General features: G+C 18.9%; 3 protein-coding genes across 3 annotated transcripts; 1 reads left to right on the forward strand and 2 right to left on the reverse strand.

The window, feature by feature from the left end:
- Positions 1-2,851: 2,851 nt before the first annotated feature.
- On the reverse strand, positions 2,852-6,070 carry SRAE_X000142300 (Activated CDC42 kinase 1; the record flags this gene model as incomplete). Its single annotated transcript, XM_024648774.1, has 3 exons — positions 2,852-4,282; positions 4,358-5,837; positions 5,985-6,070. The coding sequence occupies 3 exons, from the start codon at positions 6,068-6,070 to the stop codon at positions 2,852-2,854; spliced, it is 2,997 nt and encodes a 998-aa protein (XP_024498888.1).
- A 4,248-nt stretch (positions 6,071-10,318) lies between these two features.
- Positions 10,319-12,252, reverse strand: SRAE_X000142400 (Gamma-aminobutyric acid A receptor/Glycine receptor alpha family and Neurotransmitter-gated ion-channel transmembrane domain and Neurotransmitter-gated ion-channel family and Neurotransmitter-gated ion-channel ligand-binding domain-containing protein; the record flags this gene model as incomplete). The annotated part of the gene is made up of 6 exons (XM_024648785.1): positions 10,319-10,550; positions 10,623-10,810; positions 10,859-11,155; positions 11,374-11,527; positions 11,723-11,785; positions 11,843-12,252. The coding sequence occupies 6 exons, from the start codon at positions 12,250-12,252 to the stop codon at positions 10,319-10,321; spliced, it is 1,344 nt and encodes a 447-aa protein (XP_024498889.1).
- A 2,185-nt stretch (positions 12,253-14,437) lies between these two features.
- SRAE_X000142500 (UPF0468 protein C16orf80) lies at positions 14,438-15,173 on the forward strand (the record flags this gene model as incomplete). The annotated part of the gene is made up of 2 exons (XM_024648796.1): positions 14,438-14,521; positions 14,610-15,173. The coding sequence occupies 2 exons, from the start codon at positions 14,438-14,440 to the stop codon at positions 15,171-15,173; spliced, it is 648 nt and encodes a 215-aa protein (XP_024498890.1).
- Between the last annotated feature and the right edge of the window lie 579 nt (positions 15,174-15,752).

Here is a 15,752-nt window from a genome sequence, read left to right on the forward strand (position 1 = left end):
TTTTTATTTATTTATTTAATAGATTTATTTTTTTAAAAGTTTTATTTTGATTATATATAAATTTTTATTTAAAAAAAATTAAAAATTTGAATTTATATATATATATATATACATACAAAAGCAAAGAAAAAATTTTTTTTATTTAATGATTAATTGAATTGAAGTAATATGTAAATAATTAAATTTGACAAAATCATGTGAAAATATATAGAATGTTATTATGAAACAATGAAGACAAATATAATAACAATATGAGCATAAAAAAAAATATATTAATAATATAAAGAAAAAAAAGTAAATTAATAATATTTTGTAATTTTTATTTGTTAATTAAAAGAATATGATAAAAAAATAAGTATTTTAAAAATGTTGTTAGTTTTGTAATGATTGAATATAATTTTTACTAATTTATATCTTTTAAATAAAAGAAGAAATAAGATTATGTAAAAATAATTTTGTAATATATTAATAGATACAATAATGTCACTTTGATTAGTTATTGAGTATATATATAATTACTTTTTAGTCAATTACTGACCATAGCTAAAAATGATTTAGACAGTTAATATATATATATATATGTAAAGTAAATGAATTATTTTGAATAAAGTTGTGCGCATAAAGGTAAGATAAAAGTCCTAACTAGAAAATTTATATATGATGGAGGTAAGAAAGTACTTATAATGTTGGAGAAATAGAATTGAAAGTTATTATATATAATATATATGTTAAATTAAAAGTAACTTAACTTTGTTTATATTAATATAATGGGAAGTATAATTTACTATACATTTTTTCTATAAAGGTTACCTAAGACTTTTCATATTTATAATAATACAAGTATAGTAGTATATTTGGTCCTTCTTTATAAAAGAAAATTTTTGTATATTTAAAAGTCAATAATATATTAATTACTATCATATAATAATAAAGATATTAAATAACTTTAGATAATATTATTTCATTATAACAATAATAAATTTTTACAAATAAAAGACATATTATTTTAATTTTCTTTTAAGCTTTTAGTTTCACTAAATATGATATATTAATTATAGTATATTAAATAATGAAACAAGATTTTTATTATACAATATACTTTATATTTCTTAAATGTTTAGTTTAATTTTATAAATAATTTTAAAACAAAAAAGAATTTTTTTTTCTTTTTTAATTATTACTATAAAATTGTAGAAATATAATAACAATATTTGTATGTTATAAACAAGTGTTACATTAAATAATATAATGTAAAAAATTTGTTTTAGTTTATATAAACAAAAGATTCTATATATGATAAAAAAAAATTTTTTTAAATTTGTAACAATTATATTAAAATAATTATAGTTTAAAAAGAGTTATAGACAAAATGATAATAATTTTGTATCAAAGTAATTGAATATTAAGTAAAGTAAAAAGAATGTTAAAATGGTACTTATTCATTTATTATAAAAACTCTTCCTGAGATATTATATATGTAATAATTAAAATTGTTAAAGATTATAAATTTACTCTAATGACATACCATAATACAATATAAAGTGTTCCACTTATAAATAATTATAATATAAAATTATAGAGAAAAATCTTGACATTTATCTTTTTAACAATAAAATAATTTTTTAAATAATTATACCAAACAATGATTGTTTTAAAATTTTTGCAAAAATAATTTTGTCATATTGTTTATAAATAAAATTTTTAATAATATTGGTATACTTAAAATTAATTTTTATAATGTCAAAAAAAAAGAAAGAAGAAAAAGAATGATTGAATGAATGAATAAAATATTATGGTATGAGAAAAAAGTTTAAATTATAAGCAATATAAAATTGTAGTTAAAATTTTATTTTTAATATTAATCAAAATTATATTTATATTGGGAGATGATCTTTTAAGATATTTAATAAAAGATGTATATAAAATATATTTAACTTTTATTATATATTCAAATTATAATATATTTTTTTATTAAAAAAAGTAATAAAAATATATAATTGTTTACATACTACTTTTTAAAAAGATTTTTCTTTAAAAAAAAATTTACATTTAGCTTACTTTTGAAATTTAAATAATAAACACGATATTTTGATATATCCAAGACAACTGCCATTTATATAAAAAAAAAGAATAAACATAAAAATTAATATTTTTGTTTACTATAAAAAATTTTCTTGACAAAAATTTGATTTAATTTTATAGTGTAATATAATTATATATATTTATTCTAATGATTGTTAACATCACAATAAATTATATCATTCTAATTTTAATATAAATTATATAAGTTAACTTTTTAATTTCTTAATTTTTTTCCAACCATAAACAATAGGTTTAATTATAACCTACTATAAAATTATATGTAGTCAATTTACATTCCAGATTTTAAATTATCTGTAAAATTATACATATCTATTTGTTACATATAAAACAATAACTAATAGTTATTTCTTTTTTTTTTATCTTAAAATATATTTAATATAACAATTTTTTTTTAAAACATTTTATTTTTCTAAATATATATATATATTTATCTATAAAATATTAAATGGTATATAATAACAATTTACAATAAAGTATTATTTTAAATTATAAAATTGCAAAAAAATTACAAATTTATACAGCATTTATTTATTTTTTTTTTTTGCTACTAATTGTGTGTATAAAACTTGATTTTGTGGACTTGAAAAACTTAAATCTAACAATAGATTTATAAATAAATTTCAAAAAAAAAAGATGTCATCTCTACCAGTAATTTGAAACATACCATTTTTTTTCTTTTGATTTATTGCTATTTTATTGTTTCAAAGTAAAGATTATAATTTTAAATAAAAATATTATTTCACTATTTTTACTGCGAAAATACTTTAGATTTGGGCTTAGGTGGCACTGGAGGAGGAATTGGTTTGATACTAAAACGTGGTGGAAATATTGCAGTATTTTTTAATGTTCTTAATGGTGAAACAGAATTTTCATCATCTAATGATGGCATTGGAATATTTGATATATGACTAGTTGACATTATATTATCACCTGGTGAAGAAAATCTTTGATAACGTATATCATTATTATCATCCATTAATGATGATGGAATTCCTTCAATCAAGGAAGTTGTCATAAAATTTTTTGATGAAGTATTTGAAATATTTGTTTCATTATTATTGACAATTGTTACAATTGTAACATCTGTGTCAGATGAATTGATGGATGAAAAAGTTGCCGAACGACGATTATAGTCTTTTTCATCATTTTCTTTACCATTTATTTTAGTCAACTCATTGTCATAATTTTTTTCATTATTTTGATTAGTATTTTTATCATTAAAATTAATAATATTGCTATTTGGTGATAATGTTCCATTTTTTTTTATCATTGGTGGACTTGTATCAGGTAATGGTGAAGTTCTTTTTAAACAATCACCACATTGTACTAACAATTTATATGCTTGTTGAGCATCCTCTGTCCATTCTGCCTCAAATGGTTTAACATCAATTTTTTTAAATAATTGTTTTTCTTCATTCTCTTCGCTATGTGATTCTGAACTACTACTTTTTCTCCAATTATTTTCTTTTATTAATTCTTTACTTAATTTTCTATTAACATCATTATGTCTTTTTTCAACTGTTTTATCCCATTTTTTTTTATCCACCTCATTCATTAATACCAGTGATGGATTTTCAACAGGATTTATTGGACCTACATGAATTTTATTACAATTTTTTGCTTCCTCTTTTAATTTATTTTTTAATATTTTTGTATATTCATCTTTTTTATTTCCAGAGATATCATCATCTCTATAATCAGTTAATGTTGATAATGTAAAATTTGTTATATCATGTGCCATACTATAAACAATAGCTTGTTCTTCTTCATCATTTGTCATTAATGGTTCATCACAATATCTTGATATATGTAGATTATTATGTATATCAGGAAATGGTAATGTTGACATTGAACCTTCCTCTCCTTTATATGAAAATGTAGTACCACGTTCTAACGTACTAGAATTAGATAATAATGGTGCTGAAGGTAATGGTGGTGGATATCTATAACTTGGTTTAGGTGGTAATGCAGGTGGTGGAGGTGAACGCATCATTGGTTTAAGACAAGATGGATTAAATGTTGAAGATATTTGCCCTCCACTATTACGATGTAAGGATCCGTCACAACTAGAAGTACTGGAACTACTTGTATGTAATGGTGAATGACGTGATGGTTGATTAGATAAAGAAACTGGTGGTACTGATGGTGGCAAAGCTTTTGATAAATCATTTTTATCAACCTAAAAAAAAAAAACAAATAAATATTAAAACATTTTAAATGTTATTATGAGATTTAAAAATTTTTATACACATACCTGAAGTAAACCGAAACTCCTACCATCTATACCAACATGACATGTATGTCTTAAATCACCTTGTGGTTCACTTATAAGCAATTTTTTCTTTTTAATATCTTTTTCATTATTTATTGGTTTTTTTTCTGAAGTTGATATAGTTGGTGGTGCTTGTAGTATTGAATAATGTACTTTAGGATTTTCTGTACCTATATGTGCTACAGTATCTGTTGGTCTAAATAATCCAATTGTACCATCTTTTAATGCTCCTCTCCAATAGTAACCATCTGGATAGGCAGTTGGAGTTCTTTCAATAACTGTAATTATTTCTTCTTTACTATATTGAAGATGATCAGGTTGTCCATCTCGACATTCAGAAATTGTTAAAAGTTGTTGAGGCATGACATCTGGTAATCTTTCAACTAAATCACCAAATGTTGGTCTTTTATGTGGATCATGATTCCAACATCTTAATAATAAATGATATAAATCAGTTGGACATGCACTTGGACATGGTAATCGTTCTTTATTTGTATCAACAGAAATAAGTATTTGAGCTCCTGTATAACCAGACCATGGCATTTTACCATAACTAAACATTTCCCATACTGTAACACCATATGACCAAACATCTGATGCAGAAGTAAATTTTAAAAAATTAATACATTCTGGTGCACACCATGCAATAGGTAATTTAAGTGATGGTGTAAGTTGAGATTTATAATAATCTTCACCAACTCCTAAACATCTACTTAAACCAAAATCAGATATTTTAACTTTTGTAAATGAAAAAACAAGAACATTTCTACAAGCTAAATCTCGATGAATTAATCTTTGACTACTTAGATAATTCATTCCTTTTGCGATTTGTTGTGTATATTCACATAATACATTCACCGTAAAAGAATCTCTTAATGCAGATTTATTTAAACACTCTAATAATGATCCACATGGAGCTAATTCACTAACTAACATAATACTTTTTGTATCCAAAACAACACCAAATAATTTAACAACATTTTCATGTGTCATTTTATGCATAATAGCAGCTTCTTGCAAAAAACTAGTTGGATTAGCAATTAATTTTTCTGGAAGAATACATTTAGCTGCTACTTGTACTGTTCCACACCCTCCAGCAATGTCAGATGATGTTTGCCATGATGCTTGGAAAACTGAACCAAATTCACCTTTTCCTAATTCTTTTAATAAAGTAATTTTATCTGGTGATATAACATGTTTCTCTTCATTATCCTCAATTATTGTTGATGATGTTCCATTAGAATTATTTTTATTAATTTTTTTGTTATCATTTTTTGATCCACTAAAAGCATTTTTTAATTTACCAACAAAACTTTTAGGTGGATAATATTTTTCATATATCTTTCGTAATCTTTTTTGTTCTGGACGACTCATACCAATAGATAATAAATCTTGTTCTTCAACATATTCTAAATCACCAGCATGTCGAAGTTTTAGTTGAAATAAAAATTCTTGCTCATAACTATAAGATAAATATTTTTATTTTAAATAACAAAAAAAAAAAGATAAATATTAAAATAAATTTATATTTTAATAAAATATATATGTATATATATAAACATATTTTAAAAATGCATTAATAATAAAATATAATTCTATTATAACTTACACTAGTAAATCAGCTTCTTCTAAAAGATGATGAAGTGAAATTATTCCATGATCATTTCCAGTACTATTAATAATTTTTGATTTCATATTATATGTAAAAATAATATATTATCTTAATTTAAAATATCTTTTAATTTCAATATATTTATTTTTTTGTTTTTATTTATTTGGTTAGAAATATTAGTTCATTAAATGGCTATAAAAAAAATTATATTATAAATTGACTATTAAAATAAATGATTTTACATTATGATATAATAATAAATAACTAAAATTTTATTATTTAAAAAAAAATAGTTAAATTTTCATATATTTTTATTAAACGTTTAGAGTAAATGGTAGTGTTAACAACATTTGTAATGGTTATAATAACAGTATAATTATTATAAAACAAGCAATGATAAATGAAATAAATTTAAAAAAAAAAAATTTAAAAGAAAGGAGAAACATTTAGATATATATAATATATATGTGATAAAAATTTATTGAGGAAATATATTTTGATATATAAAAAAAATAAATGTTCTTAAAATATTTTATCATTATTCTTGTTAATAAAAGATTACCATAAAAAAATATATATTTATTTATTTATATTATTTAAGCCAGATGTCTACTTGATAGATATAAAAATATAATAAAAAGTTACATTTTAATAATAAATTTGTACAATTGTTTCTTACAAACATTTCAACATTTATAATAAATCAACAAAAATAATGAAAAGAAGTGACACATGTTTATTAAGATAAATTATAAAATTTTAATATTACGTATGTATTCTGGAATTTTGTGCGCGCAAGTATTTTCTTAAACGATGTGTGTGATATTATTATAAAACTTTAACAATAAAGATAGGATTTAATTTTGATGAATGATCTTAAGGATATTTATTTATATTTTTATTTGTTTGATATAGCAAGTTATTTATATTATAATTATATCTTCTATTAAAAATATATAATTTAGTATATATACAGATATAAATATTACTTATTTTAAATTTATTCTTGAGCAAAAAAAAAAAAAAGAATAAAATTAGGTAGATACAAGAATATAAAAGCACGTTAGGTATAATCTTTTTGTCATAAATTGTATTCTATTTTTATCAATTAAATTACAATAATACTATCCAATATAAATTTAAGTAAACAATAATTACATTTAATATAAATGTTAAATTATATCATTTTGTAATTTTTATTAAATAATTAAACAATTCTCATATCATATAATAATATTGTTTATAAATAACAAAAAAAAACAATAAAAATCATATAAAAAGATACATAAATATTAAAATAGATAAATTAGATAAAAGTAGTTATAAATATGATAGAAAGTTAATAAATTAATTAATTTATATGCAAAATGCCGTTAAATAAAAGTAATTGAATGTAATAAAAAGGTAAATATTTTCTAAAATTTTAGTCAAAAAGATTTACTATTAATTTAAATAAATCATGATAAAAATTGTATATAATTTACAGTATTTTTATGGTACATTAGCGATATATTATAAAACAATGATAAAAAGAAGTTTTTAAAAACAAAATATTTAAAAAAGATGAAACAAGAAAAATTAAATTTTAATTAAAGGATGTATAATAATGATAATATAAAATATGACTAAACTAATGGGTTTTTATTTTTTATTCAAAAAATAGAAAGTTTTTAACAATTATATCTAGATTATAATCTATTATTTATGATATAAATAGCAGTTTAATTTTTGCTACCAAAAAAAAAGAAGGTTAAGTAAAAAACTAATAATTACTTTAAATATTTTAAAGAGGGAACAAAAAAAGATATTTAAAAAATTTTTTTTGTTAAAAATGTCAATCCATGAATTTAATTCTCTTTTAATATAAATAATTTACAAAAATATATAAAAAAATTTCATTTATATTCAGGTTTAAATAATAACATAATTATAAAATATTTAGAAACAAAAGTTTCAGGTAATAAATATTTTTTTTATTATAATAATTGTATATATATATTTGAAAATTAAGCATTATAATTTTTATCAAGATTTATTAAAATGTTAATATAAATATTCAGACCAACAAATAATTAATAAGTATAACTGTAGATTAAAACAAAAATCCAACAGAGTTATTGTTACATTGATATTATAATGAAACAAATTTGTTAGGTAATTAAATAATAAACTACAATATACATTGTGATATGTAGATATTTTACACTCAAAAGAGAACAATTTTTGTCTTATTATAAGATGTCTAATCATTAAATAATATCCTTTATCTCTTTTAGAAAAATGTCTAAAGAGTATCATCATAGGACATTTTAAAAATTTTGAAATTTACCTATCATTATATATACTTATTTTAAAAAATATTATATAACAATAGATAATAAAATTATTAATAAAAAAGTATTTAAATTTATTATAATATTTTTTTATAATAAAAAATATACAAATCTTTTGCTATATTTGATTTAAGTAGAAAAAAAAATTTTCTATAAAACAATCAAAAATTAAATTTTAAAATATTATAAAATTTTAAAATAGAAAAATTATTATTAATATGTTTAAAAAAAACATCGACACATTATAATCACATTTACTAATGCATAATATTTTTTTTCTGTAATCTATGATTTTGGAAGTATTTAATAATGATTATTTTTATATTATGTTTTAAAATTAAAAAATTATAAATATATACGTAATAAGAGTGTAAAGAGTTATACATATAATTATTAATAAAACATTACTTTATCATTACTATCTTTTTTTTTTAATTCTTAGAATAGGACAAAAAAAATTAATATATATAATTCTTTTTTATGTAAAGTGATTTTTTTTTTAATGTTTAAGTAATCATAATAAGTAAATAATATGTAGTATGTTAAAAAAAAAAAGATGTTTAACAATCATTATTTTACAAAATTAACAAGAAACAGATTTTAAATATTGGCATAAAATCTAATGGTGATTGTTTAATAGATATAAAGAAAATGTCTCTTCTATGATGATGACGATAATGATGATGGTCATATAGTGACAATAATACATATGCATATAAGAAAATAGCATAAAGATGGAAGGTTGCCAGCCGCAATAATATGTACACAATACAAAATATGAACATATATATTATATTGAGAAGAATTTAATTGGAGGAATAGTTGACAAAGCCGTTATTGCTTTAATCATTAAAATTGGAAGATAGTTTATATCTAATTTAATAAATTTTATTTAATAAAAATAAAAGGTAATAATTATTATTTAATAATAAAATAATAAATAATAAAATTATTTTAAATAATAATTATTATTTTTAATAAAAAGAATAATATAAATATTCTTTTTACCCTTATTTTAATAATAATAATAATAATAATTATAATAGTTTTATTGATATATAAATTAAAATTAAAATAAAATAATTTATATTGTTATAAGAATTACACCAAAAGATATTATAAATAAATCAATTAAATAATGGAAACAACTGTAAAAATGATAAGCTAAAAGTAAATTATAGATAAATAGAAAAGTAAATCTTAAAAGATAATAACCAGTATATTTTGTATAAAACATATATAGGCATCAATGATATACAAAGAATAGTAATATCATAAAACTTTTCTGTATGTGTATATAAAACTCATCTTTCTTATGGTTGACCGATAATATCACACTATATGAATTTTATTAATAAAGAATGATTAAAATCTTTAAAGAAATATATATATATATATAAAGTATATTTTCAATTTATATATAATGCCAATAAAAACTTTTAAATATATCTTATCTCAAGATTATAATAACAATATAAATTTCAATCTTTAGTTACATTTATTATTATTTTTTAATCATGAAATATATAAAATATTTTTATTTTATAGGGAAGGTATATCAAAACTTTATTTCAAATACTTAATATTATATATTATTATAAATGGCATTTTAATATATTTTTGTATATGAATCATCTAAAAAATATTTGAAAAGTAATAATATATATATATATTCCATTATATATAATATGTTAAAAAAAATAAATATATATGTATATAAAGATATCTTTCTCAATTAACAATAATAGAAAAAAAAAAGTTTTACAAATTTTTAGAATATAATTAATAGCAATAAAATGGTTTGGTGTAAAGCGCGAATAAACATATAAAATTAAGATATATCAAATAAATATATTAAATTACACATTAATTATATTAAACAATTGATATACTACTTTACTTTTTATTTAAGTTTAAACAAAAAAGATTATTGTCTTTAAATAAAACTTCAAAACTTTTTTATGATAAAATAGTAAAATTAAAGTATATAATATTATGTTATTTTGCCATTGTCTCATCAATACTTTGTTGTGATCTTGTTAGATAGTATGTCCAATAAAATATGTTAAATGCCCCAAAAACAGTTGGAAAAGCACGCGCACAATAAAAATCTATTTTATGACCAATATATCCATCTTTATATTGGTCAGACAAATGCCATGGGTCAGTATTTTCCATCAACTTATGAGTATACATTGTTCTCGTTGCACTAGGCCTTTTTTGTGACATTCTAAATAATCAAAATAAAGATAAGAAAAAAAAATTATATATATTTATGTAAAATAATATTTTAATCTCTTACCCTTCCCTTAATGCTACCATAACTCCATCAGAAGAATGCCCAACAACCAATGCTCTTAATTTTCTTTCTAATTTTAATTTTTTTTTCAATTTCTTATCATGAATGTTATCTATTACTCCAACAATAGCTAGTTCACAAAGAGAACAAAATATAAATATAACACAAACAAAAAACCATAAATCAATTGCCTAGAAAAAAAAATTTATTTATATATAAAAATTTAATATTATTCTTACTTTAACATAAGATACTCTTGGTAAGTTTTTTACAACATTACCCATTTGAAATGTTAATGCCATTAATGAATTAACACCTAAAATTATTCGTGCTGGTAAGGCTTTTGAATCAATCCAAAAAGCAATCCATGAAATAAAAACTGATAAATAACTTGGTAAATATGCTTGTAATATATAATATCCGTATAGACGTTTAAAAGTAAAAGTTAATTCTAATTGATCCCATGATCCAGTTGCTGTATTATGAATTGATGATGTGTGATTTAGATAAAGAAAACGAAAATCTGGTAATTGAAACTAAAAAACAAAAAGATTCAATTAATTTTATAAAGTATAAATAATATATTTTTGTTATTTAACGATGTACAACATCTTAATTTTAAAATAACATTTTATCTTTAATTATATCTTGTAGCATTTAGAAAAAAAATGGAAGATTAAATTAATTGTTTTTAAAGTAATATATAGTTTTTCATTAATAAAATGATAAATATTTTTAGTTTATTAAACAATACCCTTGAATTTGCAATAGTAACTGGACTCCATGACTGCCAAGTCAATCGCACATCAGATATCGAGTAACAGCATGACTCCATAACCAATTTACATTGTTGTGTATCTAATGGAAAATTTTCTAATTTCATATTACAACGACCATGAACACGCATTCTATAATAATAATAAATATAATATAATAAAGTTATTTAAATATCTAAACAAAATATTTCCCACATGTTATTAGTGAAATTTATATCTATTCATATAAATAAAATTTATAAGAATAAATATCAATAAAAACATAGAACTAAAGTTTATTTGTTCTTATCAACAATAAAAAACAAAAAAAATTTTACTTTTAATTACCTATGGTTAAGCCACACAGTTCCATTGGGATAAATAATAAGAAGAATATTTGATTCGGGAGATCTGAAAATTTATTTCAAAATAATATTAATATGATAATTATTTTTTTTATTAACTTACGAATGAATATATGTATCTTTAGAATTAACAAAACATATATTAGGAGACCAAAGTTTATTAGCTACAGATTCATCAAGACTGATATTTGATTTGCATGATAAATGAGAATAACGCAATCTTGGATCTTCCCATATTTGTGAAAACCATAAATCAACAATAAAAGAAGATGTTATTTCACTTATTGAACCAATATCTTGTATAGTAACTTCAGATTGTACCATAACTTTTTGATTTGAATTATTTGATGGTGTTGATGATTTATCATAATCTTGTAATAGATATTTTAAAATAGATTGTTTTTTTTGGGATTCAATATTGCAATCAAGTAATGAGGATGACTTTCCATATATTAATTGTTGGGAAGTTAAATGATAAAATAACAATAATATTATAAATATTGTTTTAATCATAGTAAAAAATATTTTATAAAAATCAAAAAGCATTATAATAGTGACTTATAATGATTAATTAGAAAATAAAATTATATTCTAATATATATTTATAAATAATTAAAAAAAACACCAATAAAATTTGCTAAAATATTTATTAGTGTTTTTGTATACTTTTATATCTTTGAATTAAAAATAAGTACTTTATGGGTTCTCTTTCTTTCCACCAAAAACAAAATTTTATATTCTAAGCAATATTGTAGTTTATGGATAAATAATATATTTATAATTTTGTTATCTTCTTTTTTGAAAATATAAACATCACTAAAAATGAATGAAATAAAAAATAGATAAAAAGATAATGGAATTGAATATTAATTTTTTAATCACGTTAAACAATTTAAGAAAGTAATTCATTGAATTTGTGAAAGAATTTTAAAAAAATTTATATATATATTTATTTATATAATATTAGATATATTTTATTTTCAACATTTACTTAAGGAAAAGAATAAAGTATAATGGAAAAATTACAATTTTCAACATTCATATATATATTTTTTTGGTTTTAGAAAAAAGTATTAAATATAATCATGAAGAAATGATTTATTAACTATTTATTTTTTATATCATAAATTTAAAAGAAGATATTTATTTAGTTTTATCAATGATAAATAAACCTACTAATTAAATGTACCATTTTAGCAAACTATAAAAAAAAGAGAAAATTATTTTTTTGTTAGACATTTTAATAGTTTATAAATGATATCTTATTATATTGTATATCTAGATAGTAAAAATAGTAAACCTATAGATTATCAGTTTATGAAAAAAGAAATTTATATATATATATATTTTTTTTTTAAAACATAGGTACATCAATATAATAAAGATATATTTATACTTATATTTTTAAATGGTATTTTTAAAGGAAACATTGTATAATAATAAAATTTAGAAGTAAGTTCAAATTGCTTTTTAAATTTATCAACATTTGACATTTTAATATGATATTTACTTTATATATGGATTTAATATTTAAAGGCATCTGAAAAGACAATTTTAGTATGAGTGATATATTAATGATATATAAGAAGATTTCAATTACTAAAATTGAAAATTTTATTACCAGAACGAAGTTTAATGTATTACATAATAATTTATTAAAAAAAAATTATTTTAAATAGTTTGAAATATTATTAGAAATCTATTGTTTTTAAAATTTAAAAATAACATTTTAATATAAAAAATAAGTAACATAGTAAAGTAAAATAAAATAGTAAAACTTTAAATCACTTTATTTATTATATATAAAAAGAATAAAATGTTTATATGATTTTTATATTATTATTTTGAAAATTCACACTGTGCATATTATTTGTAAATAAAAAAAAAAATAAAATTAAAAGAACACGATTAAGGTGAAAGAATAATATATGTACCTAAAAAAAAGCACAAATAAATATAAAAATATACATAACTTTTATTCTTTCATCAAATAAAAATAAAGATATATATAAAAAATATTCTATATAACCAAAAGTTTGTTTTAACATTATATTTATTAACTTTTAATTTTTTCTCAAAACCAAAAGAGTACCCTTAAAAATATATGTTGATGTCTAATGTATAAAAATCTTGAATATATACTTTTTTGTTATCAAAAATCATAAATACACATATGCATAGTATTTTTTTTTGTCTTTCTCCATAAGCAAGAAAAAAAAATAATATTTTGGAGTTTTTAAATTTATTAAAATGATTAATGCACACATATATATGTATATATTTTTTTTTTTGAAATTTCTTTAATAATGGTATAAAGAAAAATTAATTTGATATTTAAAATAGTATTAAAATATTTTATTTTCTCTTTATATAGTTATTGTTTTTAAAAAATAAATTTAAAAAACAAAGTTATCCTACATTTTAATTATATATACTTTTATCAATTTTTAAAGATTTCTTATTTTTAACTATATTAATACTATTTTATAATATAGTGATCATAAATTTTATATTTTATAATATTAAATTTTTATTTTTTGCTTCATTAATAATTTGTTTATGGTAGAATGAAAATGATAAAGTTACTATGGTAACATAAATTTAATATTTCTTAAAATATTTAAAATTGCATTTATAATAACAAAAAGAAATAAAAATTTTTTAATAATTGTGTTTAAATTTATATTTTAAAAAAAGTATGTTTCACAATTCTTATCAAGGTGGTTTATTATCTATATTTTATTCTATTGGAAGTAATCCTTTACAAATTTGGGAAAAAACTGTAAGTTTTATTTTATGACACTTTTGTTTATTTTCTAGTAAAAGTTAAATATATTAAAAAAAAGTATTATTTATAAAAATAATTTTAGACTAAATATGGATGTATTCGTAGAATAACTGATGAAGATATTCAATCATTTGTTGTTGAATTAAATGGGCATAATGTTAGTACAGCATATATTAATTGTCCTATAGGTCCAAAAAAAACTTTAGGAATAAAATTACCATATTTTGTAATGATTGTTAAAAATTTACATCGCCCTTTTACATTTGAAGTACAAATATTAGATGATAGAAATATGAAAAGACGTTTTCGAGCATCAAATTTTCAGCAAACAACAAAAGTAAAGCCTTTTATATGTACAATGCCTATGAGACTTGATGAAGGATGGAATCAGGTACAATTTAATCTTTCTGAATTTTGTAATAAAGCATATGGTACAAATTATGTTGAAACATTAAGAGTCCAAATTCATGCAAATTGTCGGTTACGAAGAATATACTTTTCTGAGAGATTATATACAGAAGATGAATTACCAAATGAATTTAAATTATTTCTTCCAATAAAGAAAAGTCTTCAAATATTTAATGAGAAAATAGATAATTATGGAAATGATGATGATATTGAGTCAGTAGAAAATGAGAAAAAATAAATTTAGACAAAAATTTTTTAATTTTTAATGAAAATGTAATTAATTATTTATTACGTAAATATAATGAAGGATCAAAGTACATTGACTAAAAGTTATTTAGTAGTTAAAATATTAAAAAATATTTTTTAATAATTATTCTGTCAATAATATTTTATTTTTAAAGTTACTTTTTAAAAAAATATAAATTTTTAATTTAATATATAAAATATTTATAAAATGTAAATATTTTACATGTTAAAAAATGTTTTTCTTTATGTTTAAACTTAAAAATTATATAAAAAAAAATATCTATATATACATATATTTGTATTGAATTTTAAATATGCAATTAAAGCAAAAATTATTACATAAAAATATCTTAAAATTATATACTATTTGGAAAAAAAAATAACATGTTTATTTTATTAAAAAGTTACAAATTTTTATAAAAATAATTAGAAAAGTTTTTAATTATTAAAACATTATAGATGATAATAAAAACTTATTCTATTTTAAAAATATCAAGTTTATATTTCTATTTTTAAACATAATGAATTATATAGTTACATAAATTATGAAATTTTATTTTAAAACGTTTAT

The sequence above is a fragment of the Strongyloides ratti genome, scaffold srae_chrx_scaffold0000002 (genome assembly GCF_001040885.1).
Source record: "Strongyloides ratti genome assembly S_ratti_ED321, scaffold srae_chrx_scaffold0000002".
Classification (NCBI taxonomy): Eukaryota; Metazoa; Nematoda; class Chromadorea; order Rhabditida; family Strongyloididae; genus Strongyloides; species Strongyloides ratti.